Genomic DNA, 27,571 nt, shown 5'->3' with positions numbered 1-27,571 from the left:
ACTTCAAAAATGAAAAACAGAAACATTACAAGATACACAAAAATAAACTATGCATGAAACTTGCTCCATCCTTCAATTTACATCCTTTGTGCACTTGTCTTTGTTGTGAGTCCATTTGCTTAGCTACAACAAAATTTAAATATATAATCCTTCAACTTAAAGTTAATAGTAAACTTAAAGAGTACATAAACAAAGTTGATTCATTATGCTCTTGTTTCCATTGTGACATTGGCTTGCTCAACTACATAAGAAATTAAATGATTAATACTCAAACTCATACCTGATAGTGAACTATAAAATAGAACAAATAGAACAACTAAAACAAATGAATCAACAAATTTCATGGATGGTTTCCCTTGATTGCATGATAATTATCATGAGTGCCTAATTTCATAGAGAATATGAAATGATTCCAAAACTTAAAATTGCCAATATGCAGTGGTTTGGCAATCAATGGCATTTCAATAGAGAACAAACAGTGAATATTTAAGAAAAATGCTCAACCTGAAGCTAAGAACACACATGTATGTATATATAAATAACCTAACTAATCCTCAACAACCCATAAACCATTTACTTGTATTAAAGCTGTTTGTTGAAGTAAGAACTGAATAAATTGATAAGATGAGTATATTTGTTCAAGTCAAAGTGAAATAACCCCAAAAAATTCAAACACCAACTCTAATGAATGAAAGCCAAGGAAGATAGTTCACAAAAATACTTAATATAGATAATAGGCAATAGATAAAACATAATAATAATAACAATTAACCACAACAATAATAAAATTTAGAAAGATTGTACCTTGGAGACAATCTTGAAAATAAAACAAAGTTCATGTCCAGGAAGCAATCTCTTGAGTAAAGCATTGGCAACTTCAGGAACTGAATAAGATATACTTTTGGAGCCCAAAAGTACAAACTGTCACACAATAACTCACAAAAACAGAGAGAGAAAGAAAGCAAGAGGTTATTACACAAATATCAAACAGATTCACAGATGCAACCAGATTTTTAAATATATATATAAAAAAATAGAGAAAAAAAACCTCTGGTTTTTTGTAAACTTTTGGTAATAGTCTATAGAAAATGAACAAAAAGACAACAGGAAGTAATTGAGCCTAATAATCTTGCAGTAAAACCAATTCAGGATGAAAATCATTCCAACACTCTAATCTGGTGAAAAAATCATAGCATTTCAAATCCTATACTAATTCGATTTTGAGGCCATTCTCATGTACAAATGTCTCTTAAGTTTAAACACAATTATCATTAAACAAATAAATAGAGAAAGCTTCTCTAGCTAGTAGTTACTAATCAACAATATCCAGAACACAAAATATTATATTTACCAAGACTTTTATTTATTTAATTCAATAAAACTCATAAACATTTCAAATCTGAATGTCTAAGAAAATAAGAGCATCAACCCAGTGGAAGAAAGAAAGCTTACTTCCGACATGCTCTACCAGGGCAGCTTGGTTCATGTTTTATGCATTTCCCGGCTATGTCACTCCTATTCATTGCTTTGAGAGCCGCATCAGCAACTCGAACATCATAAAATTCTATGAACTTATAGTGTCTATTGAATGTTTGAGCTAAAATGAGAATTCATAATCAAACAAAATCTGAAATGCCTTATCAAAATGTTTGACAAACAGAAATCTTTAGTTAAGAAGAGGAAGGAAATTAGTATGTGAAACTATTACCTTTTTCATCAGTCTCTTTTTTCCATGTGTCTATACCTTTCAATAAGGCTTTAGTAGATCTTCCTGCCATCAATCAAAAGCTTTCACTGCCACTATTACATTAGAATCTATGCTATAGTACTCCAAAAGGTATATGTTAAGATTATAAATATAGATTATGCACAAGTATACATCATATAGATTATGCATTTTTAATACTAAGGAATTATGTTAAGTTTTGTAAAATTATATATACATAAAGTACAGTAAGATAAATTAGAAGACCTTCATTGTAGTCAATTCAATATAATAATTATATACTTAAAATTGATTATAGTTTGTTGTTTTTCCTTAATGTTTCCGCACATGAATATCTCTGTATTCTTCCTTAGGGATCAACTTAGTACTAAGCAACTTAACAGTTTTTGAGGACATCACAGGTCAGCTTACCTTTGAGGTAAGAGGCATTGCTGCCATTTGACATATAGGGGTAAACCAAGAGCCTCTCAGAGGCCGTCATACAAAACCCATAAAGCCGAATTGAATCTCACCACTAATAGCATTACCATCTTTAAGCCTTTTAACTGCTACTACTGTACCATCTCTGAGACAGCCTTTGTAGACATTTCCAAAACCACCTTTTCTAACCAAGTACTTGTTGCTGAAGTTGTTTGTTGCCATCTGAAGCTCTCTAAATTGAAATCTCCTCAGGTTTCCAAGGCAAACCTCCTCATGATGTTGCTCTGAAATTTTTTAAAGCCTACAACTATTAATCTCTTCTTCTTCTATTTCTTTTTAAATGATATTGCTTAAAAAATGAGTTAGGTTTACTAACCGTTGATGTCAAAGAAAATTTTCTGGTTGTGTGTGCACCTCCACCAAAGAAGGAAACCAAACCCAAGAATTAGTAGACAAATGCAGCCCAGGCTTGAAGCAAAGGCTAAAGCAATTTTATGGTTTTTGGGTCTCCTAGCAATTTGAGCATCTTCAAAAGTGGCATAAAGAAGAAAATTAGAGCAGTTGTAACATGTTATTTAATGATAATCTCTCAAATAATGTATCTTAAAAGTATTGGGCTGAATTAGTAACATTGTTTTTTTGCCTTAGAAATTGAATGATGAAGCTCCAACAAAAGGTAAAAGGAAGAAAGTACTGCTTGTGCTTTAGAAAAATAAAGAACACAACATTATTGTAGAAAAGAAGAAAAAAGCAGAAGGAAGTGTCTGAAAGAGTAAAGAAACTGAAAACACAGTAAAGAAAAGAATTGCTACTTTGCGAATTATTAGAGGAAAAAAGAGGTGCTATCGGCATCGTTGCAAAGCACACTTGTTCCTTTCCTGTGGCACAAATCAGAGGGTTCCCCACAATGTTGTGTCAATTCAAAAATTAAAGTCGTTGATTTTTTATGTTACAAAAGTTTTTCTTCTTCAACAACAATGCAACAGAGAAAATAATAACAACAACAACAACAATTACAATATAGAAAATGACTTACTTGAAGGTCTTGGCAGGAAACCTTGGTACTGGACCACTTAGATTGTTGTATGACAGGTCCCTAGACCATTAAAAAAAATCCCATAAAACATTATTATAAGCTATTCAACTTGTGATGGAGCCTTGATAACAAGTAGTATTAAAATGCTAAAAGTTGAAAAAAATTACAGGAAGGCAAGCTATGCCATGTTTTCCAAAGATGCAGGAATTGCTCCACTCAAAGTGTTATTGTCCAGTCGCCTGATCCAGTTTCAAATCATGTAATTACCATCAAGCTTAACATGAAAATATTTAACTCAAAATTAATCAACAAATTTTACATACATGTATTGAAGACTCTTTAAGTGTGATAAAGTGTTGGGAATTTGACTATTAAAGTTGTTATTGGGAAGATCAAGTGTGTCAAGATTTTGGAGCCTATAGGGGATAGGACCTGTTATATTATTGCTCTATAATAGTCTGCAGACAGAGAAATAATAATAATAAACAAATAAATAAAGGGTCAGCAGCAAACAAATTATGAAGACAAACAAAATGAGATTGACAACACTAGTTTTTCCACTTACACACTCCGGAGATTTGTTAAGTTGCCTATGCTTGTAGAAAGGATGCTTGATAAGTTCTGGCTTGGAGTTCCTCTGTAGCACCAAAAACCATTCCCAACTACTTAGAAAAAATCTTAAAGTTTCATGTCTCAAATTTGTGTGTGACATATAAGCTCAAATTTTGCCGATATAAGCTAAAATTTGGTGTTTTTCGCCATGAATTTACTTATAGACTAATGACCAAACCATCAGGAGAGCAAGTGACCATATTCCAGCTGCATGGATCAACAGCAGTATCATCCCAATTATCAAGTATAACATGGGGATCCTTAAACAAGTTCTTAATGTCCATCAAAGCTTGAATTGCAAATTTTGTTTGTAGAGAAAAAGATAGGTTACTTCATCTGTAAATTTCTTCATATACAAAGCAGACATAAAAATAAAAAGCTGAGAAAACTCTACGTACCTTCATAGTTAACCCCTTTGGAAGAAAGCACACCATTTGTATAATCCAACAAGCATGAAAAGGCAATGAAGAAGAAAGCAACAACATACTTTCTATAGAGAGTTTCCATTTGATACACAAAAGAGGAGAGAAATCAGAGATGCCCAAATGGCAAAACCAGCCTCTTTGTAATGTAGTAGTAGTAAGTAAGGAGCTGGTAGAAATGATTTGAAAACTTAAATACAATCAAACTTCCAACACAATTTATCCAAAAATAAGTTTTTTTAATTGGGCATATCTTGTTTTTTTAAGTACTAATAACATCATATCAAAGAGTACAGTTCGTCATGCTTCCTAAACCAAAATTGCACTCACTCATTCCTCAAGAGAAGCAAGCCACATTAATAAATAAACAAAAAATCTTAGGCAATTTAAAAAGATTATTGTAAAAGAAATTCCATCAATCATGCAATGGTTTAGAAAAAGATAAAAATAAAAAAGGCATACTTGTTAGGGAATTTTTCTTTTTTCATTTCCTGATTATAAAATGTTAAAGCTTTAGTCAAGCATTACCTGTAAAGCATTGTGATAAATATTTTGACTACTTATTATAAAAAAATATTTTGTCACTAATTTTTTTTAACGAATAAATTAATAATGTTAACATGGGTGTGCATACAAAAATAAACATAATCAGATGACAATATATCTTCTTATACAGATTTTCTAGCCACTTTACATTGAGAACGAATTCAAGGGAGTGTAAGCATAATGAAATACCCATGAGCAACCTCAATATTCAAATCCCAAACCCCAAATCATATCTAACTTTCATAAAGACACGGAAACAACTTGAATCTACAAACCCCATATCGTATCTGATTTTGGGATGTAGAATTTGGATTAGACTACTAAAGTATTGTAACACCTTGTAAATAATTAAAAAATAATGTACAAACTTGCAAAATAACCATTTTCACCAAGAATTTTCTTGAGAAATAAAAGGAAAAAAAATACAGAGATGGAAGATTGAGACCTAATGGAAGATAGACCAGTCGAGCCATGTCGTAGACCCACCGCCGGAAGCATCGTCGCACCCACGAGCGAGCCATGCCATAGACCCACGAGTCGAGCCTCCCTGTCATACGACCCAAGCCGTGGGCCCCCATCACCTTGTTACACACCTGCAACAAACAGAGAGAAGGAAAGAAGGATTGAACGAGAGAGTAGCTAAGAGAGAAAGATAGAATGAGAAAGAGTTACTGAGTGTGAGAGAGGAGGCGTAAAGGGTTATTAGGGATTCAACCTTAGAGATTAGGGATAAGGGCTTTTGTCTTTCATTTGGCGCCTAAGTCTATTATATTTGCTGCCTAATATTTCATTTTATCTGTGTCTTTTTCTATTAACACGGGACAATAACACTTTTTAAAATATGTGATATTTGAATGTAATATATGGGCATATTTGTTGTAGTGACACCAGCCAAAAAGAGCCTACAGTGTGCGACTAAGAAAGAAGTTTACCAAACAGAGAAATGGAAATATCAAAACATGCAACAGGCAGAGGACTTACAGTGCTTTTGCCATGTGAAAGTCGCAAAAGCGTAGGGATCTTTGGGATGATAACCGGAAGAAGAAAGACTTCTGAGGCTAAAAAGGAGAGAAGATGGGGAAAAAATTTCAAATAAAGGGTGGCTAATGAGGAAGGTGGCCAATATACGTATGAGACAAAGGAACGAGGACCGTTCGATCGCATTAATGCGAGATACGAGGGTCATAACTCAAGAGGCGAAACGACGGCCGAAGACAGACTAGGCCATTTAATGCAATTCTCGGAAGCCGGACAGTCGCCAACCACGGCGCTCCACGTGTCCGATACCTGTGTAGTGGACGGGAGATGAAGAGTCGAAAAGGAAACTTAAAAGCCCCCGCTGTGAAGGTCACAGATGATGTCATGGGTCACGAGAAGGGGCTTGGAGGGAAAATGTACGCCCTAAATATCTGCGAGCTATTGGCGAGCTGGAAAAGGGCCTAATTCGATTCGCCACGTGTAAATCATCCACTCGGAGCTGTTGTTATGGGTTTCCACCTCTCCAGCCCGAGATGATTAGAAAGTTAGTAGTTTACTCGAAGGCAGCGGGTCAGCAGTATGGATATCACGAGCTGGCGCTACATCAAGCTCGTGATGCGACATAGATCTGACACCCGAATCCTTGTAAAGACAACCACGAAATGTAAACATGCATATATCAGACATCGCGTGTCTATTCCATTCTTAAATTCTCAGACACGCAGTATAAACATGCGTATTCAGACATCCCACGCCTGGTTTGGGCCATGCGACCACACTTCACTGTCAGGTTTTAGGAATTAATCATCAGTGTCACAGAGATGACGTGAAGGATAAAGAGGTCACGGGATGACCCCCTTGCCAACCCAGGTATCCTCCCCTTATAAATACCAAGACACTGGGCATTGCAAGGGGTTGGCATATTTTTTGTAAAGAAGTACTCTGTAAGGATTAACCAAGAGACATCAATAATATCGACTGGTGGACTAGAGGGATTTTAACCTTCGAACCACCTAAAAAGAAAGGGGTGATCACCATCCCATGTTACTAATTTCTCCAGTCTAGAATTAAGTTATTTTCACGTTACGGTTCACTAATTAGCACTAATCCATCCTGTTTATTCGTATAATTATCTGTTGGCGAAGAACCGCGTCAACAGTGGGAAATACCAATTTTTCCTTTGGGAGCCTTTAGAAACCCTTATTAGACCTAGGGGTATTTTGCTATTTTCACCCCTAGGATAGATATAAGCCATTGAAGGTTGTAGAAAGGTAGTGAAAACATAGTATAGACTGAAGCTTCTCCCGTACCTTTTCTCCTTCTGTTTTCTTTGTGATTTTTGAGCCATTCTTGAGGATTCAAGCTTGGGAAGTAAGTCTTGGGAGCTTAGGAGTGTGTTCCTCCATTGAAGAGCATCATAATCTGAGCTTGAGGTAAGTTTCTAGCCATTAAATTCCTTGGTTTGCTCTGTTTTAGTTCTGGTTTTTAGTTGGGATTCCTAGGATGGATGATTGGTTTTGTTGGGAGATTTTGCTAGGGTTCTTGTGGTTGTGATGCTTGGGGTATGTGAGGATTGTTTTTGGGTTCATTTGGAATAAAAAATGAGGTTTGGAAGCATTAGAATTGAGTTGGAATTGAGGGAGTTGAAGAAGGAAGTTTCAGAGGAGATTATGTCAGGGGATAGCTCTACAGCGCCCATCAGAGGGCGCTATAGCGCTACACAGGATGTTGCTGGGCGGTTTGGGGGTTCTGAGTATAGCGCTGGGGCACTATGGAGCAGTGTTGTAGCGCTACTCTGTTCCTCCAGAATCCCGTTTTGAGTGTTTTCAAGGGTTTTTGGCTTGGGGTTTCAATCCTTAAGGCCCGGGATCGAATCTACTCACCGTGTGGGCATGTTTCGAGGTCCCGAGAGTGAGGTTTAGGTTAATTGGTGAAGATTAGGTAACCACTAAGGAATCAAAAGGTCGATCGTTCTCAGGAGTCGTTCTTATTATATTTCTCGCTCGAACCGAAGGTAAGAAAACTGCACCTTGTGTATATGACATGTATGATTGTTATTAAAGCATGTTGGTTGATACATGTGGACATTTATTGCATATTAAATGATAGAGGGTGTTGTTTACTTGGGTATGACACTGATTAGTCAGGGACGACACTGGTCGCATATCACTGACCTAAGAGTAAGAAAGGGCATAAGCGTCCTGAACGCAGGGCCTAATGAAGATTAGATCTAATCGATATCAGCGTTGAATGACTCTAAGGCATTAATGCTGGACCAAACCTAAGGTCGATGAAACTTATAAGCACTTGACTAGTCTAAGCTAGTTACTCAGAGCCAGGGCCTAAGGCTTAGCTGACTGCTTGTCACATGGCTAGGGAACGGAATTCCATGGTTATGACTCTATGGTCATGAGGTACGTTATGTTGGTGACTAGTCATCATGAACCTGTCCTATTTAAGCTAGTGAAAGGTTCACTTATTTGATAAGCCCTGGTGACCCTATCGTCACATGGCTAAAGGGAACTGAACCCACTTTAGTGACTTTTCCAATCGTCACTTCTCTACTTTGGACTGAAAGTCCTGAATGATTATTACGATCATTGTTGATATTATATTCATGTTATATTGTGTTTTCTTGCTGGGCCTTGGTTCATGGGTGCTATGTGGTGCAGGTAAAGGCAAAGAAAAGCTCACCCAGCCTTGAGTGGAGAGCTTAGGTGGTGATGTGTACATATGCGGCCACTTGACCACCACGGCCAAGGAGTTCTCAGAGGAACTAGGGGTTTACCCTACTTTTGCCGCTTAGGTCGGCGGGTTTGTAAATTTGAAACAATAATGACCATTTTGAGTTGTAAATAACTTGTAGATGTTTTGATGGGACCATGAACAGTTTTATGTATTAAATAAAGTATATCCTTTCTTTTTCTATTGGTTTCCACCTTAGCATGTTAATAACACTTAGAAGCACGTTTTTAACCAAAGGACTCAGGTAGCGAGTCAAATTTCGGGTTCACCATTCACCGTAACTGTTCTGGGGTAACCAGGGCGTTACATTCATGCTCAATGTTGCACAATGAAATAATCTTATTTAAGGCATCAAACATAATATGAATAAAAGGAAGCTTTACTTACATTTGTGATCAGGTCTATGAACCATCATTCTCCATAATTATGCTCATCACAATTCAGCCACCTACACATCAAAGATCAAAGGGGTGTTTAGGGTGTAGATGAACACTACTCTCTCACATTTTTCCTCTAAAACACCCATTGTCCACACACATTAATAAAAGGGTGTAACCTTTTTTATAAACCATAATGGGCTTATTGGGCCTAGATACCCAATGAGAGGATTAATTGCCTTGGCCCAATGGGCTAAAGACGTTGAGAGTGTGCCCATGGGCCCCGAGCATGTTAGTATGTTATGTCCATCTCATTATGGCCCGATGGTAATAGCATGAAGTACTGATTATATAGTTATCCTTACATGCTAATCACAACACTGCGTAAGCAACGTATAATTATGTCAATCCATATAAAATATTATAACATTTTGTGCATTAAAAATATTTGAATAATACGCCAAAACCTTGGTTAATTTTGCATGTGGTTTTTTTTGAATGAAAATGCACTCATAACACACAATGAGATTGGTTGCTAATATGATAACGAATTAGTTCAAATTTAGACAAGTTTGTTTTCCTTTGAATGAGCATATATACCTGCAGAGGCAGTTGAGGACGAGGTGGGTCACGTGCTCCCCCTCCATCACTTTCTCATAAATATATATTTATATATATATGTAGGACTTGGATTTGGACCCGTACAATACGATTGTAGAACTCCTCCCGCCCATGTTTTTTAATATAAAAAGTGTGTTGGTTTTGATAAAGGGTACGAAGTACTGACAATTAATGAAAATGATGAATAGGTCATGGGCCGACACAATATTTAATAAATGTTATAAAACTTGTGATAGCAAGTTTTGTTTACCGTTTTGATTTGTTTACCTTAAAAAATTAGCTGAATGGAGTATTTTTGTAATTGCATCTAGAAACTAATAATTTAATGTATTGTGAGGGTGTTTTGAGTAATTTGTCTATTTTAATAAGCATGAATGTTATCCCAAAAATTGACATATGTTGACAGTGAAATCTCGTCAATGATATAAGGTTAGAAAACTGAGACTGTATTGCCGAAGATATCTTAGAAGAAGATTGAGATAACTTGAAAGAGTAAATATACAGAACTACAATGGAGTAAAATTCGTATATTGCTTAACAACCTCAGCATACAATGAATTTTCCCACCCCTTTTCTGGAGGGGTGAAGATCTATTTTTACTGGAGCTCTAATGGCTCCCCATACATTGTAGTCCTTGGGAACAAGATTGTACATCGGTACATTGTCAGGGTAGTGACACAGGTCGTGGTGGAGCAGAAGGTTATGGTGTCAGTTTGGTACATAGTCAGAGGTATGCATGTAGTGCTTCCACTCTCTGTACAAATCCGTACCTCCACTACTTGTAGGACACAGATGTCAGAGTCATGCCTTTTCCCTTTTCCAGGGTTGTACATCCCGTGCTTGTACATCTATCTCATGCCTAGTGGTCCCCATTACCTAAATATCTTCTCTAGGTTTCTTTTCATTTTAGTAAGTGTCGATCCACACTTCTTCTATCTCGTCCTTACCTCCAGGTACGAGGCCTGGAAATAGGCATGTACAAGGATTGGGGATGGGTCTCACAAGGGTAGACCCTTGGTACCTAAGTGAGTATCCAGGCGTGACTTGAGCATTCACGAGGCTCAGGGATGGGTCTCACAAGGCGAGACCCTTGGCACCTAAGTGAGTACCCATGTGTGACCTGGGCATTCACGAGGCTCGGGGATGAGTCTCACAAGGTGAGACCCCTAGTGCCTAAGTGAGTACCCATTTGTGACCCGGGCATTCACGAGGCACGGGGATGGGTCTCACAAGGAATGATGGGGTTGCATGAGGGCCACGAGATGATGGTGACGCGAGGCTCCTTAACATGGTTGTACCTCGTGAGACGCACACGGGCGTGGTGAGGTGTGTCTCGCTGGGTGAGGCGTTGGCGCGCATCTGGGTTGTGAGGCACGCAGGCGAGGGAAGCCTTGCATAGCGAGGCCCTTGTGGCCTTGGCAGGCGTGCGCGGGGGAAGGGCAGCCTTGCATAGCAAGGCCCTTGTGGCCTTGATAGGCGCACGCGGGGGAAGGACAGCCTCGGATAGCGAGGCCCTTATGGCCTTGGCAGGCGCACGCGGGGGAAGGGCAGCCTCGCATAGCGAGGCCCTTGTGGCCTTGGCAGGCGCGAGCAGGGGAAGGGAAGCTTTGCATAGCGAGGTCCCTGTGGCCTTGGCAGGCGCGCACAGGGGAAGAGCAGCCTCGCATAACGAGGCCCTTGTGTCCTTGGAAGGCACACGCGGGTGAAGGGCAGCCTCGCATAGTGAGACCCTTGGGTCCTTCTGGGCATTTTTGCTAAGGCCTCCTATGAGACATGGGTGCTGCCTGGGGCGAGATATTGGGCTGCTTTGTTTGCCCGAGGCTAATGAGGGTAACCCTCAATTTTTCTCTTGAGTGTTGACTATAGCTTTGGTAAATTTTTTGCATACACACTTGCCCCCAAGTCTATTAGGAAGTCTTTAGGCTTCCGGGTAGACTCAAAATAATGCTACACTCACTATGCTCTGGTGGTACTGCTGGGCGATCCGTGTCCGATGGTGCACTTTGATTACTTGTAAGGATATGTTGACCCCTTGGGTTCCTGCTATCCTTTTATGCAATTTTGCGCGTGCTTATTATTTCTTGCGAGAAGCGTCGTCTTCGTCATTAGGCATAGTACTATTTTTGCAAGCGTCTTCTTCGAGACCCTTTTTGCAAGCATCTTCTGTGAGACCCTTTTTGCAAGCGTCTTCTGTGAGACCCTTTTCACAAGCATCTTCTTTGAGACCCTTTTTCCAAGTGTCTTCTTTGAGGCCCTCTTCACAAGCGTCTTCTTTGACACCTTTTTGCAAGTGTCTACTTTGAGACCCTTTTTGCAAGCGTCTACCTTGAGACCTTTTTACGATTTTTTGAGGTGATCCCCCCCCCCCCTCCCCCCGGGTTGGGACTTTTATGGCTAGATGGTCCTTGTCCAATTTTAACCTTGGTCAGTGACCCCTCTAGCATAACGTCCTCTTCTATATGGAATCTTCAGATGTATTGGTAGCAGTGTGACTGGAGGAAGGTTCGCTGTCTTCAACACGCAAGTACTCTCTCTTCCACACGTATGTACTTCTGTGCTCTTTCGAAGAAATCATCTAAATTTGAAACTTCTCTTTTGAGCATGCTACCCCATAACTTGCTTCCTGGACGAACTCCGGCTATAATAGCCATCTTGAGCTCTGCTTTGGTTAAACTTCCCACCTTTGTTGCGTCCATATTGAACCTATGCATATAGTTCATCAGACTTTCATTTTTGCCTTGCTTTATGTTAGCAAGGCTGGTAATTGGCATAACGTAATCACAGACCGCATAGTGCTGCTGAATAAATTCACCAGAGAATTGCGGCCATGATTTGATTGTTCCAGGCCTTATCCTCTTGAACCACTTGTATGCAATACCTTTAAGTGTAACAACAAAGAAATGACACTTTGCTCTGCTGTTGACCTCTCTTAACCTCATCAAGTTGTTGAAATAGTCTAAGTGATACTTTGGGTCCGTAGTACCCTCGTATGGAGTCATGAGAGGCTCTCTGAGGTTGGCAGAGATTTTCTCAGCTTGGATCTCCCTTGTGAAGGGCGACTCATGGTCAAATTCTTCGTCCTCTCTATGCCCCCAAGTGCGGTGATAATCTTTCCTTGAGGGTGCTGCATTTTGATGTCTAGTCCCCTCCTCTTTTTGCATAAGGAGTATTGCGGGTTCTCAAGCTGATCCCTTGCCTTGGTTGTGTTCCTCGGGGGAGCCGCAGGGGGTACGTTTCTTACTTCTGACCTCTTCCCATGGAGCTCTTTTGTGGTGCCTGCGTTGTTCTTACGACCATCGTCTTCCCTCCGCCTTTGCTCCTGAGGACATTTCATCGGCCTAGGTCCTCCATGGTACTTTGTTTGGGGAGTTTTACTGGTGGAAAGTTGGGTTCTTCCATCATCTGCGGGGATAGTATTTTCCCTTTTTTCACGCTCCTTCTCTTTACGCTTAGGAAGGGGTATGCTCGACTTTCCTTGCAGGAGGTCTTAACCTTCTGCATGTTCTTTATCGTGGTTTCCAGCCTTCGAGTTTTTTTTATGCAACTCGCAAATCTCATCCTCGTAGAGGTGAGTCCTTGAGCTGGGACTTACTGAGTGTACTTGGGGACTCTTGCTTGGCCTATGCGTCGAGGGACCCGTGTCTTGGTAGCCTGAGCATGGTGCCACCGGGGATCGGGGATATGGGTACACTGGCGGTTCTGAGTGACCTCCGTCGGGCTGGACAGCTGGGGATGATGCTTCCTTTTCTTCCCCTGGGGGAGGACATTCCTCCGGCATATCTCCATACCCGGGCGGAGGTGGGTCTTTCCTGGAAGCCCTCATTCGTTCTCCATTCAGGTGAACCTAAACGTCTTGTAGTTGCCGCAAGCGTTGTGAATGCCTCGGCATCTTTCTTTTCTGGAAGTGATGAAAGAACGTTGGCTTGATGGTTGTTCTTCCCACAGACGACGCCAAATTGTTGACGGTGAAATCTTGTCAACGATATAAGGTTAGAAAGCTGAGACTGTATTGCCAAAGATATCTTAGAAGAAGATTGAGAGAACTTGAAAGAGTAAATATGCAGAACTACAATGGAGTAAAATTCGTATATTGCTTAACAGCCTCAGCATACAATGAATTTTTCCACCCCTTTTCAGGAGGGGTGATGATCTATTTATACTGGAGCTCTAATGGCTCCCCATACATTATGGTCCCAGGGGAAAAGATTGTACATAGGTACATTGTCAGGGTAGTGGCATTGATCGTGGTGGAGCAGAAGGTTATGGTGTCGGCTTGGTACATAGTTTGAGGTATGCATGTCGTGCTTCCACTCTTTGTCCAAATATGTACCTCAACTACTTGTAAGACACAGATGTCAGAGTTATGCCTTTGCCCTTTATCAGGGTTGTACATCCCGTGCTTGTACATCAATCTCATGCCTAGTAGTCTCCCATACCTAAATATCTTCTCTATGTTTCTTTATATTTTAGTAAGTGTCAATCCATACTTCTTTTATCCCATCCTTACCTCCAGGTACCAGGCCTAGAAATAGGCATGTACGAGGCTTGGGGATGGGTCTCACAACACGAGACCCTTGTTACCTAAGTGAGTATCCAGGCATGACTTGGGCATTCACGAGGCTCGGGGATGGGTCTCACAAGGTGGGACCCTTGGTGCCTAAGTGAGTACCCATGTGTGACCCGGGCATTCATGAGGCTCGGGGATGAGTCTAACAAGGTGAAACCCCTGGTGCCAAAGTGAGTACCCATACGTGACCCGGGCATTCACGAGGATGGGTCTCACAAGGCGTAATGGGGCTGCATGAGGGCCACGAGATGGTGGTGACGCGAGGCTCCTTAACATGGTCGTACCTCGCGAGACACACACGGGTGTGGTGAGGTGTGTCTCGCTGTGCGAGGCATTGGCGCACATCTGGGTTGCGAGGCGTGCGGGCCAGGGAAGCCTTGCATTGCGAGGCCCTTGTGGTCTTGGCAGGCGCGCGCGGGGGAAGGGCAGCCTCGCATAGCGAGGCCCTTGTTGCCTGGCAGGCGCGCGCGGGGGAAGGGCAGCCTCGCATAGCGAGGCTCTTGTGGCCTTGGCAGGCACACGTGGGGGAAGGGCAGCCTCACATAGCGAGGCCCTTTTGGCCTTGGCAGGCGCACACGAGGGAAGGGCAGCCTCGCATAGCGAGGCCCTTATGTCCTTGGTAGGCGTGCACGGGGGAAGGGCAGCCTCGCATAGCGAGGCCCTTGTGGCTTGGCAGGTGCATGCGGGGGAAGGGCAGCCTCGCATAGCGAGGCCCTTGTGGCGTTGGCAGGCTCGCGCGAGTGAAGGGCAGCCTCGCATAGCGAGGCCCTTGGGTCCTTCTGGGCATTTTCGCTAAGGCCTCCTTTGAGACATGGGTCTCGCGTGGAGCATGAAATTGGGCTGCTTTGTTTGCCCGAGGCTAATGAGGGTAACCCTCAATTTTTCTCTTGAGTGTTGACTATAGCTCTGGTCAATTTTTGGCATTCACAACATATATGATGTGTTACTAAGCTTGGACACGTGGAGTAGATTAGGCAGACCCTCCGGCAGGTTGGTCGTTGTATACATGTAGGGTATACGACAAGTTACTGTTTTGTAGAACAACACCAGAGGCCCAGCTGCTCGGTATGATGGACAGCCAAACCTAGTCAGCAAGAAGAAGTTACACTCTCTGTTAGAAGTCTGCAAGAATCGCCCAACCATTCGCAGAGGACGCCTAACAGCCCTGAATACTCGGCAAGCCTCCTAACAAATTAGACTTTAACTACTTGAGATAATACTGGGATTTTTCCATCATCAGTTACGTCGTGTGCAGCCCCTAGGCACATAGAACACTATAAATACAAACCCTCCACCACAGTGGAGGGGGTTCAAAAACTCGCCTATCGATCAGTATTTACAAAGATACCGGACAACCTAAGTTTATACCTAGAAGTGATTTTACGCTATTGTATTGTCTTTTAAACGTAGAAATCCACTTGTAATCCCAAGTGATCTTGTGTGAACCTTTAAGATTAATACAAATCTAAGAGGAAGTAGGTCATTACCAATTATTGGGCCCAACCTGTATATATATTCTAGTGTTCTTTTTTATTCATTGCTCATTATTATTAGGGTCTTGGCTCATTTATTGTTTATTGATTGTTCTACTAAATGCTCTCAAATTAATTATTTTGACTCCGCGTCAGTTGGTTAAAAAACCAGTCAACATTATGGTGCTTTCACTGAGAGCAAGAACAATCACATTTGTATTTCGTTACTACAAAGATGGTGGTTCCAACAAGAAGATCAGGTCAAGAACTTCTGGTGCGAAGTTGAATTGTCGCACCATGTTCCCTCAATGAGCAATCTGAATGTTCACAATCAACTAAAGGTATGGGGACTACAACTTGAACTACTGCTCACAATCAACAATGTTCTCCTATATTTGGTTTTGGTGAGGGAGTCATGAATGGACCAGAGGTTCGACCTTAGAATGGGAATCGGGGTCCGATCAGGAGTGACCGATCTTGTCAGAATGCCCAAGCTAATAACAACTAGCATCCCTTACCAGCTGATGAAGAGGTCCTTCCAAGGCGCTGCATGGGACAGGATCAAGCAGGAAAATTTCGACAGAGATCTCAAGGCAGTAGCCATGACAGAAATCCTGGTGCTGTAGGATGGTATGGAAACCCCCAAGCACCAGTGTAGAATAGGAGTGGTCAACCCCGAAACAACCTACAAGAACTTGGTTGGTACATAGAGCATCAAGAGTACCAACCAAGATCCCGAAGGATGAGCCATAGGTTAGTAGTGCGTACAGACCCCACTATGCCGATGGATATGATCATGAGTTGGAAGCGAGTCAAGTATGACAACAGAATAATCAGGATCAAAGGGGTAACCAACCCGAAGGACCGTTTGTCCCACATGGGCAGGTTGTCCCCATCAATCAACCACCCCAGGGTGAAGGGTTCCAAGGAGTACCTGTAGTGCCAGGCCGAGCAGATAGCCAAAACATTAGGGGAAGACCACGACCAAACTCTGTATTTAACCGAATGGGCCTCAGGTGAGGTTAAGATTTACGAGATGCTCTCAATCGCAGTAGGGAAAATCGGGACTTGAATAACATAGCTCCACCTGAGCTTTTTCGGGACCTAAGAATGGATGAGGTCCGCAATGCAGTACAACTGATAACTCTTGAATAAAGAGTTATTTCATTTGCTTTTGAACTTATAATTGTGGAAAAGTCGTGGGTGATGATAGTTTATCTTTAGCTTTTGTAGCTAACTTTGGTGTTCTTATGATTTTACTTAAGTTTAATTATTTTTGTAGTTTTTAATAGTTAATGGGTTTCATGGATAAATATTTGCACAAGGAATGAGCTAACATGTGAAACCATTTAAATTAAATTTTTGATGGCTGAATTATCAGGTTTTGCTGCAGCAAAGCAGTTTTTGCTGAAGCATTTTGATCAGGCAGCTTTTGGGCACATAGAACACGTGGCAAGTAAATGGGTGAGCTGGAATATTGGCTGAGGTGGCAAGGACAGAACGCATCAGTCAACATTTTGGAGAAAAAGGCGAAAGAGAAGAGGAGACTCACGTTTTTTGAGTAGGAAGGGCAAAATTGTACTTTTGTGGCTAAAGGAGGAAACCTAGAATGCACTTAATGAAGCATGAGCTGAATTGAGAAAGGAAGCAGCCACTTTTGGAAAGGTAAAACCAGCAAGAAGAAGGAAATAAACCCATAAATCAGCAAGGAAGAAGGAGGACGAAAAAGAGAGCTCAAGCATCAATTGGACTTGTTCCTTCGTCCATTTCGAAACTTCATTTTTATATTTTCTGAGTTGATTTCTAAATCTGAATATTATGGGCTGTTTTGATTGTGGATTTATTGCTATAAACTCAGCCATGAACTAATTTTTAGGTGGCTTGAATTGTTGATGAACCCTATGTTATAGTCTAGCAATTTCTTGCACTTTATTTTAGTAAAATCTATCTTTGTCATTCAAGTGTGCTTATATTAATTTCTTGTTGTTGTTTGGCCAGCAATGGCAAGATATTTAATTATGTTCAATATTGGAAAGATTAAATGTAATGGGAAGAACTTGGATGACACAAGTAATAATCTAGGTTAGATTATGTTAAGAAGTAACATAGGGATGTGTTATTTTCCTTGTGTAACTTTTGAGAATTAAACTTTGAATTTGCATTCTTAAATCTGATTTTCTATAGGAATATGTTTAATTAGGTAAAATAATTAATGTCATAAAATTTGGGAAAGTTTTATGAGTGTTTAAATGAATTCTTGTTAACCTAAGATTTTTGCTATAATATTTCTACCGCAATCTGTCCGTAATTTGTTCAGGATGATTAATATAGGGGAATTCAATAATTTAAGTTCATTTTGCAATCCACATATATATCTCTCAGTTTTCTTGTTCAGTTCATTTTTAATTTTAGTATTTCCATCATTTTAATATTTTGTGTAGCCTAAAAATAACCCATTTGATTGTTAGTACTTATCAGTTGTTTAGTAATTGTTTTGCTTATTTTTCTAATTTGCAATCCTTGTGGAGACTACCTACTTATCATTATATTACTTATGTGATTACGTGCACTTGCGTATTTTAAAACAAAAATTAAATTTATCACAACAAGTTTTTGGCACCGTTGCTGGGGATTGGAATTAGAAATTTTTATAATATCAATTACTTGCAATTTATCATTTTTCTTTGTTGAGCTGACTTTGTTTGCATCCTCTTGTGTTTTCTCATGTGATTTACTATATGAACGAGCAAGAAGACATTGAACTAGCTCTTATTGACCCTGAGATTGAAAAAACAGTTAGAAGAAGACTAAGGGAACAACAGGCTCAAAATTGCCTTAATATGGCTAAAGATGTTGAAGGAGTTGAGGGTGCTAATAATGTCACTAACACAATTGCTATGGCTGATGATAGAGAGAGAGCCATAAGGGAGTATGTTGCCCCCATGTTCAATGAGCTTAATCCGGGCATTGTTAGGCCGGAAATTCAAGCTCCCCAATTTGAGTTAAAGCCCATTATGTTCCAAATGTTGCAAACAGTGGGACAATTTAGTGGGCTGCCTACTGAGGATCCTCATTTTCATTTTTGTTCATTTTTGGAGGTGAGCGATTCTTTCAAGCTATAAGGAGTGAGTGATGAGGCCCTAAGGTTGAAATTGTTCCCTTTCTCTTGAGGGATAGAGCTAGAGCTTGGCTAAACACCCTTCCTCCCAACTCGATGACTACATGGAATGAGTTGGCTGAAAAATTCATGATGAAGTACTTTCCTCCCACCAAAAATGCCAAGTTTCGCAATGAAAATATGTGATTTCAGCAGCTGGAAGATGAATCATTTTGTGAAGCTTGGGAGAGATTCAAGGAGTAATTGAGGTAATGCCCACACCAAGGGATTCCGCATTGTATACAAATGGAAAATTTCTACAATGGGCTCAATTCTTCCACTCGTATGGTGTTAGATGCTTCAGCTAATGGGGCTATTCTCTCTAAGTCCAACAATGAAGCCTATGAGATTTTGGAGAGGATACCTAGCAACAATTATCAGTGGTCCAATGCTAGAGCCTCAATAAGGTGAAAAGTGGCTGGTATACTTGAAGTGGATGCATTGACAGCTTTGACCGCTCAAGTTTCTTCAATGACTAACCTTCTCATGAACACGAGTTTGGGGGCAATGATACAACCAGCTGCTATGGGACAAGTTGTCGATGTATCTTGTGTTTATTGTGGAGATGGGCACACATTTGAGAGTTGTCCTTCGAATCCTGCTTCAGTTTGTTATGTGGGGAATCAAAATGCCAACCGAAATAACCCATATTCGAACTCTTATAATCTGGGGTAGAGGCAGCATCCAAACTTCTCATGGGGGGCTCAAGGAGATAGTTCAACCGGAGCACCAATGCAAAACAAGCCTACATATCCACTGGGGTTTTCTCAACAACAACCAAGAGCTCCACCACCTCCTCCTCAAGTGTCTCAATCAAGCTCTTTGGAGAGTTTAATGAAAGAATATATGGCAAAGAATGATTCTGTGATTCAAAGCCAAGCGACATCCTTGAGGAACCTAGAAATTCAAATGGGGCAACTAGCTAATGAGCTAAGGAATAGACCGCAAGGCACCTTACCTAGTGATATTGAAAAATCAAGGAGAGATGGTAAAGAGCAATGCTAGGTGATCACTTTGAGAAATGGTAAAAATCTGGAGTTGAATGAGGATAATCCTAAGAGAAACAACGAGCCCACTTCAATCCAAAGTAGTGCGGAAAAGGAAGATAAAGTTGTGAGATTGAAAATGTCAAATGCTGATCCTGAAGCAATTGCTGCAGCAATTCCTCAGCAAAATGCAACAGAGAAGCCTAAGAGCAAGCCACCTCCACCATTTCCTCAATGTTTTTAAAAGCATAAACAAGATGGTCAATTCCAATGATTTGTGAATGCTTTGAAGGAACTCCACATCAACATACCTTTGGTGGAAGCTTTGGAACAAATGCCTAATTATGTGAAGTTCTTTAAGGATATTTTGACGAAGAAGAGGAGGCTTGGTGTATTTGAAACGATTGCTTTGATTGAAGGTTGTAGTGCTATATTGAAGAATAAAATTCCTCCAAAGTTGAAGGATCCGGGCAATTTCACAATTCCAATTTCTATTGGGGGACGACAAGTTGGTAAAGCTCTTTGGGATTTGGGAGCTAGTATTAATTTGATGCCCATGTCCATTTTTAAGAAGTTGGGAATTGGAGAAACAAGGCCAACTACACTCACCTTGCAATTACCTGACTGTTCTATGGTGCATCCGGAGGGAAAGATTGAAGACATCCTAGTACAAGTTGACAAGTTCATTTTTCCGGCAGATTTCATTATTCTTGACTATGAGGAAGATAGGGATGTACCGATCATTTTCGGGAGACCATTTCTTGCCATCGGGAGACGTTGATAGATGCTGAAAAAGGAGAGTTCGCCATTCGAGCTCAAGACGAACAAGTCACATTCAAGGTTTTTAATCCTATACGCTCTCCTAATGAAATTGAAGCTTGTTTGGCCATAAGTGTTTCTAACGTCATGTTGATTGAAAAGATGCATCGAAAGTATAACAATAGAGTCAAGAAAAAGGTCCCTTTTGAAGAAATTGAGAAAGGTGGGGAGCCATGTATAAGTAAGGAAAAAGAACCATCTCATCCTCCAAAGCTAACGAAGAAAAAGAAAAAGAATAAGAAAGCAAAAAGTATGTATGTTTGTAAATAAGTTTGGGGGTGTAACTCTTCAAATAAAGGAAAAGTTGTTTTAGTTTTTGTCTTTGTATGTTAGTAATAGAGGCTAGTGGCAAGATTTATATTGTGTTGTGGGGTTTTCTTTGGGGAACATAATGTGTGCATTTGTGTAATTAGGTCCTAGAAAGATTGAGGTGCTTAGGGTGATTTGAGTCATAATTTATCTCTCTTATCCTACCTTCACCCTAGCCTATCATTACAAGCTTGATAAAGTCCTATTGATATTTGGTGTGGTGTTTGTCTACATTAATGGAGAGGAAATTACAAAGTAACTTATGTAGACATTATTTAAGCTTTAGGACCAAGGTCTAGCTTGATTTTTGTTGATTGAAGATGTTTAGGAAAAGCTATGCATGCACTAAAGGGTGAAACACTTGGTTCATATTTTGGCAACAACATTAATGCTTGAAGAATTTGGTTTAAAACTCGTGAAAGATTTAAATTCAGCTTCTCTTTTTACCATTGTCATAGCAAAGTTTGTCGACTGTTGTTGTGTTTTGTCTTTGTTGTTTCCTTGTCTTTTGTTGTTTAGTTTGTACCTTTTGTGTCTTTTTGTTATTTGTGTTTTTTTTAGAGTCATCACTCGAGGACGAGTAATGTCGTAAGTTTGGGGGTGTGATAACTCTTCAATAAAGAGTTATTTCATGTGCTTTTGAACATATAATTGTGGAAAAATCGTGGGTGATGTTAGTTTAATTTTAGCTTTTGTAGCTAACTTTGGTGTTTTTATGTTCTTAATTAAGTTTAATTATTTTGTAGTTTTTAATAGCTAATGGGTTAAAGGTAGTAGTTTCATGGATAAATTTTTGCACAAAGAATGAACTAACATGTGAAACTATCTAAATTGAATTTTCGATGGCTGAATTATCAGTTTTTTCTGCAGCAAAACAGATTTTGCTGAAGCATTTTGATCATGCAGTTTTTGGGCATATAGAACACGTGGCCAGTCAATGGGTGAGATGGAATATTTGCTAAGGTGGCAAGGACAGAAAGCATCAGTCAACATTTGGAAAAAAATGACAAAAGAAAAAAGGAGACTCACGTTTTTGACAAGGAGGGGTAATATGGTACTTTGAGGCAAAAAGGAAAAAAAAACCTAGATGATACTCAGGGAAGCATCTGCTGAATTGAGAAGGAATCAACTATTTTTCGAAAGGAAAAACAAGCAAGAAGAAGGAAAGAAACCCATAAATGAACAAGGAAGAAGGAGGACGAAAAAGATAGCTCAAGCATCAATTGGATTTGTTCCTTCTTCCATTTCTAAAATTCATTTTTATATTTTCTGAGTTGATTTCTAAATCTGAATATTATGTGCTGTTTTGATTGTAGATTAATCTCTATTAACTCAGCCATGAACTAATTTTTAGGTTGCTTGATTTGTTGATGAACCCTATGTTATAGTCTAGTAATTTCTTGCACTTTATTTTAGTAAAATCTCTCTTGTTCATTCAAGTGTGCTTATATTAATTTCTGGTTGTTGTTTGGCCAGTAATGGCAAGATATTTAATTATGTTGAATGTTGGAAAGGTTAAATGTAATGGGAAGAACTTGGATGACACAAGTCATAATTAAGGTTGGATTATGTTAGTAAGTAACATAGGGATGTGTTATTTGCCTTGTGTAAGTTTCTGAGAATTAAACCTTGAATTTGCATTCTTAAATCTGATTTTGCATAAGAATATGTTTAATTAGGTAAAAGAATCAATGTCATAAAATTTGGGAAAGTTTTATGAGTGTTTAATGAATTCTTGTTGACCTGGGAGTTTTGCTAGAATATTGCTGCCGTAATCTGTTCGCAAGCTGTTCAGGATGAATAATGTAGGGGAATTCAATAATTCAAGTCCATTTTGCAATCCATATATTTCTTTCATTTTTCTTGTTCAGTTCAATTTTAATTTCATTATTTCCATCTTTTTAATATTTTGCTCAATCTATAAATAACTCATTTGATTTTAAGTACTTTTAAGTTGTGTAGTGATTGTTTTTCTTATTTTTCTATTTTACAATCCATGTGGAGACAATTTACTTATCTTTGTATTTCTTGTGTGACTACGTGCACTTGCATATTTAAAATCAAATATTAATTTATCACAATAACCAGCTGAGGATCAGGGAGAAGGATATACCGAAGACTAATTTTGTATCAAATATGGGTATTATGAATTCTTGATTATGTCATTTGGATTGACTAATAACCCAACAAAACTTATGGATTTTATGGAGAGGGGGTTCAAGGAATTATTTTTATTTAAATCGAATTATGATCATCTTTATTGACGATATTTTGGTATACTCTCAGTCAAAGATTGGCCAAGACCAAGGAACGCCTCAAAGATCAGGAGTTTCCTTGGATTGGTAGGGTATTACGTGTGTCAGGGGAGGTATTCTCAAGGATGGTTACTTTATTGACAAAACTGACACTTAAAAATCATAAGTTTGCTTGGTCAGATAAGGTTGAGAACAACTTCCAAGAACTGAAAAGGTGATTGCCAGCACATCACGCTAGTTGAAGAATATGACCAGAGCTATAATAGAGTTACTGGTGGCTAGTTGGCCAATGTTAAATATTGGAGGGGATGTCCTAGCTGGAATAACTAATTACTATACAGTAGCAAGCATGAGTTTATTAAGATATAAGGATCGGACTCGTATTCCTATGGACACTGGGATTAGACGAGAGATTCTAAATGAATCTCATACTATTCCTTATTCTCTACATCCACGCACCATAAAGATGTACTAGGATTGAAGATTTTATAATGGTGGCCTGGAATGAAGAGGGACTTAACTGAGTACGTGGCAAAGTGCCTGACTTGTTAGCAAGTCAAGGCAGAGTATTAGAAACCATCAGGGCTACTATAGCCTTAGGGTATCCTAGAGTGGAAATGGGAGGAAATCATGACAGATTGTGTGGTGGGATGGCGTAGGATAGTGGGCCAGCATGATTCAGTCTAGCTCATCATGGACTGGTATACGAAGTCAGCTCACTTTTTTTCCAATGAGGATGAGTAATACAGTTGGTCAATCTTAGAGGACAATCCAGATATTGATAGACATGCTAAGAGTATGTGTATTGCTCTTTGAAGGGTCCCGAGATATTTCAGAGGACCACTGAGGCTATGGAAAATATTAGAACCTGGATGCTCGCTTCTCGGATTAGACAAGTATGTTATGTTCATTCGAAACATAGGAACGTGGAGTTCCAAGTGCGAGACTAGAGTTTCACCACGGAAATGGGTGATGAAATTGGGAAAAAGGGCAAGTTGAGCCTAGATTTGTAGGACCATTTGAAATCCTGGAGAGGATTGGTCAGGTGGCCTATAGATTGGCCTTACTTTCGACACTGTTTTCCATAAATAATGTATGTCATATTTCCTTGTTGAGGAAACATGTTTTAGATGAGACTCATGTGTTGAGGGATGAGGATCTGGGACTTCGGGTAGAACTCTCCTATGACGAACATCTAGTCCAGATTTGTAACAGAAAGGATAAGGTTATGAGAAACAAAGTTATACCGTTGGTTAAGGTATTATAAAGGGACAACAAGGTCAAGGGAGCGACCTGGGAACTGAAATTAGATATGCGGGAATCAGATGCCGAGTTGTTCAGATAAAATTTAGAGGACAAAATTCCTGTAAGGAGGGGATAGTTGTAACGTCCCGAATTCCCTAATAAGACTGAGGACCCTGATTAGGGGGCAAGGATGGCAATTTATGAGAATTATGTATATATGTGATATATACGTGTGTGATTATATGATTACGTGAGTTATATTATAATATGACTAGGTATGCATGTTTAGGTGTATTAAATATGCATGTGGGCCCGTTTCTTATTAGAAGGGAAATTTTCGTAATTTGGCCCGTTATGGGTATATTTAGAATATATGTGCATATATGCGTGAGACCACATTATTATGAGGATATATTTGGGATACTTTGCATGAGGCGATCCTAGGGAGCAAGTTAGCAGGAAAGTCACAACGGGATCCAATACTAAACTCGGGATGAGTCAATGGGTATTTTAGGTATTTAGCACATTACCGGTATATTTGGAGTTAGTGAGATTAGGAGAGAATTATGAGAGTTTTGACTATTACGCTCTAGGGGACGTTTTTGCCCTCGGGGACGTCTAAGTAAACATCACAACACACGTTCACTCAACTCGGCTCTGTCTCTCTCTCATTGCTTGAGGAAATTCTTTGAATTGTGAGGAGGAGAGGCTGAATCAAGGGGAATCGAGGCAAGTTTAGGCTCAAGATTGTTTGGGAAAAAGCTTAGCATCGCTTAGGGCAGTAGAGGTAACGATTTCTAGCATTAATTCCCTGAATTTTCTCTGGTTTTAGTTAAGTTTCAGAGTTTAGAAACTCAGTTCTAAATTTTGGGATTCGATGAGTTTTTTATTGGATTGTAACATGGGTTTTGATGATATTGGATTACTGAATTGATTGGGAACTATGTTTTGAAATTGGGCTATATTTGGATAGGTTTATGGAGGGTTTTTTATTGAGAAAAACGGTTGAAAAACAGAGTTTGCATGTCAAGTCACGACCCTGTTCTTGGGGCGTTGCGACTCTCTTGAACGAACGAGAAGCAGGTTGAGTTAGAGCTTTTGAACCGCGACGCTTGCTAGGGGGCGCCGCAGCACTGGTGAAGGCAAGGAACATAAACCTAAGGGCTCGGGATCGATCCTGCTACCTTGTTTAGTAGGATTCGATGTTCCAGAGGCTAGGACTCAGTCTGGAAGCCTTTATTTGCTTGTTATTGATGGGATTTTATATTATTGTTGTCACTATGTTATCGCTAAGGGCTCAGAACTGGGATCGCGCTCGGGGGTCATTCTTATTATCACGCTATACTTGGACCAGTGGTAACAAAACTGCACCTTGTCTGCATTTAGGGCTCAACCCAAATATAGTGTAGAATTAATGTTATGTTAAGAATGTTTTATTAAACATATTGAATGTGTTGTGTTTACCTATGTTATGTAATAACTGTTGATCTGTATATCTGATTGGGGAAGCTTAGCGTACAAACTGAATGTTTATCAATGTTATCTAATGAAGGGCTTGGCATAATAATCAAGGGTATAGTCGGTTTAAATACTCGACTTATCAGTCGAGGGATTATTGCTCGACTTATCAGTTGAGGGATTAAGAGTCTACTTATCAATCGGGGGACTAAGACTTAACTTATTAGTTAAAGGTTAAGACTCGTCTTATCAGCCGAAGGTTAAGACTCGGCTTATCAGTCAATGGTTAAAACTCGACTTATTAGTCAAAGGTTAAGACTCGACTTATCAGTCGAAGGTTAAGACTCGACTTATTAGTCAAAGGTTAAGACTCGACTCATCACTCGATGGTTAAGACTCAACTTATCACTCGATGGTTGTGACTTAACTTACCAGTTGAGGGTTAAAGACACGATTTATCAGTTGAAGATTGAGAGACTTACTTATTAGTTAATGGTTAAAGGAATTGTCTTATTAGTTGAGGGTTAAAGGGTCGACTTAGAAGTCAAGGGCGGTAATAGCGTGCCCAACGTTGGCTGATAGGAAGCGAGGTACATGCTTGAACACCCCGAGGGTTGTCTAGAATGTGAAGCATCACACCTACTTGGCCAGCTCAAAGATTGGTTATGTGAGAGATGTGCATTAAGCCTAGTGTGACACTATAGTCACTTATAGAAGTGATTTCCATGCATGAGTAGGGTTATTATTGCTGGTGTGCTAGTTATGATTCTCCGATCTGATAATGTATTGCTTATAAACATGTTTATGCTTTCTTGCAGATCCTTGGCTCACGGGTGCTAAATGGAGCAGCCATGAGATTGAGTGTTTTAGGGGCAGAGTGTACATATGCGTCTTGCTCGTTCACCACGGTCGAAGCTATCAGTTGGAACTAGGGTTGAACCATAATTTTGCCGCCTAAGTCAGCTTTTTTATTTGTTTTTGGGCTGTAACTGCTTTTAACTACAATGAGATCCCATGTATGGAAATTAAACGCTTTTAATAAAATGGTTGACGTTTGATCGAAATTTTTAGTACCCAAACCTATGGTTAGTTTTAATTACACGATTTAAACTCAAATTACTCGTTTAGCGAGTTAAGCACTATTTAAAATACATTGTGTAATGGTCCCTGACTAGGAGGATGTTAATCTTACCAGGTTACAGAGATAGTTTTCTCGGCACGTTCAAGCAAGCACAATGCGACAAATATCTCCAACTAGTGCCTTTCCCCTGTTACTGAAATTGGGAACACCTGTGGAAGTACTACCAATAAAGATCACTTTTAAGTGATCGTTGATTGGTCGATACAAGGACAACTGCCCTACCACCGACCAGCTCATGTTTGCTATATTAATTATTCAAAGGCACGATTTGGCCATTTATTGTATTAATTAGTATTTATTATTTTAAGCTATGATTGTAGTGACACAGCTTGTATGGTTAATTTTTAATCAATAAGACATGATTTTTTCCCATTTTTACAAGCCTTACTTTACAATGATTTTCTTGCTAACTAGTGATGTATTTCATAGATTGTTGGCGGTGTATGAAACCTTTATATGTTTTAGGAAACCCAGGTGGACCCGAACAGGTTATTACGAGCAACTCTAGTTAGTTGGCAAGTGACCAAGAGGATAACCCAAGAGTTATGAATCCTGATTGATCACTTAGGGGGCACCATAGTCATAAATGGACAAATAAAGGAAAAAGCGCGTAATTAAAAGAACTTAAAAACATTATTTTTTTATTAATGTTAAAGTTCTAGCACATTGTTCGGTGTGT

The 27,571-nt window shown here is 39.7% G+C and overlaps 1 protein-coding gene, 1 non-coding gene and 1 pseudogene across 2 annotated transcripts; 1 reads left to right on the top strand and 2 right to left on the bottom strand.

Moving 5' to 3' along the window:
- Window positions 1–261: 261 nt before the first annotated feature.
- Window positions 262–4,301, bottom strand: LOC133832540 (protein NSP-INTERACTING KINASE 2-like; annotated as a pseudogene).
- A 14,501-nt stretch (window positions 4,302–18,802) lies between these two features.
- Window positions 18,803–18,909, bottom strand: LOC133833603 (small nucleolar RNA R71). The gene has a single exon (XR_009892975.1). It is a non-coding gene; the product is annotated as a small nucleolar RNA R71 (small nucleolar RNA).
- Window positions 18,910–19,804: 895 nt separating this feature from the next.
- On the top strand, window positions 19,805–20,446 carry LOC133832539 (uncharacterized). The gene is made up of 3 exons (XM_062262868.1): window positions 19,805–19,901; window positions 19,989–20,173; window positions 20,240–20,446. The coding sequence occupies exons 1-3, from the start codon at window positions 19,805–19,807 to the stop codon at window positions 20,444–20,446; spliced, it is 489 nt and encodes a 162-aa protein (XP_062118852.1).
- Window positions 20,447–27,571: the final 7,125 nt, after the last annotated feature.

Source organism: Humulus lupulus, chromosome 4 (genome assembly GCF_963169125.1).
Source record: "Humulus lupulus chromosome 4, drHumLupu1.1, whole genome shotgun sequence".
NCBI lineage: Eukaryota > Viridiplantae > Streptophyta > Magnoliopsida > Rosales > Cannabaceae > Humulus > Humulus lupulus.
The sequence above is the reverse complement of the archived record's forward strand: the minus strand, read 5'-3'. Positions and strand labels throughout refer to the sequence as shown.

Bases quoted from the DNA above. Each gene is read 5' to 3' on its own strand.
- LOC133832539 (XM_062262868.1), top strand. From the start codon at position 19,805: ATGTCAAATGCTGATCCTGAAGCAATTGCTGCAGCAATTCCTCAGCAA. The intron at 19,902-19,988 runs GTTTTTAAAAGC...CTTTGGTGGAAG, and splicing joins ACCTCCACCATTTCCTCAAT to CTTTGGAACAAATGCCTAAT. The intron at 20,174-20,239 runs GTTGGTAAAGCT...ATTTTTAAGAAG, and splicing joins TTTCTATTGGGGGACGACAA to TTGGGAATTGGAGAAACAAG.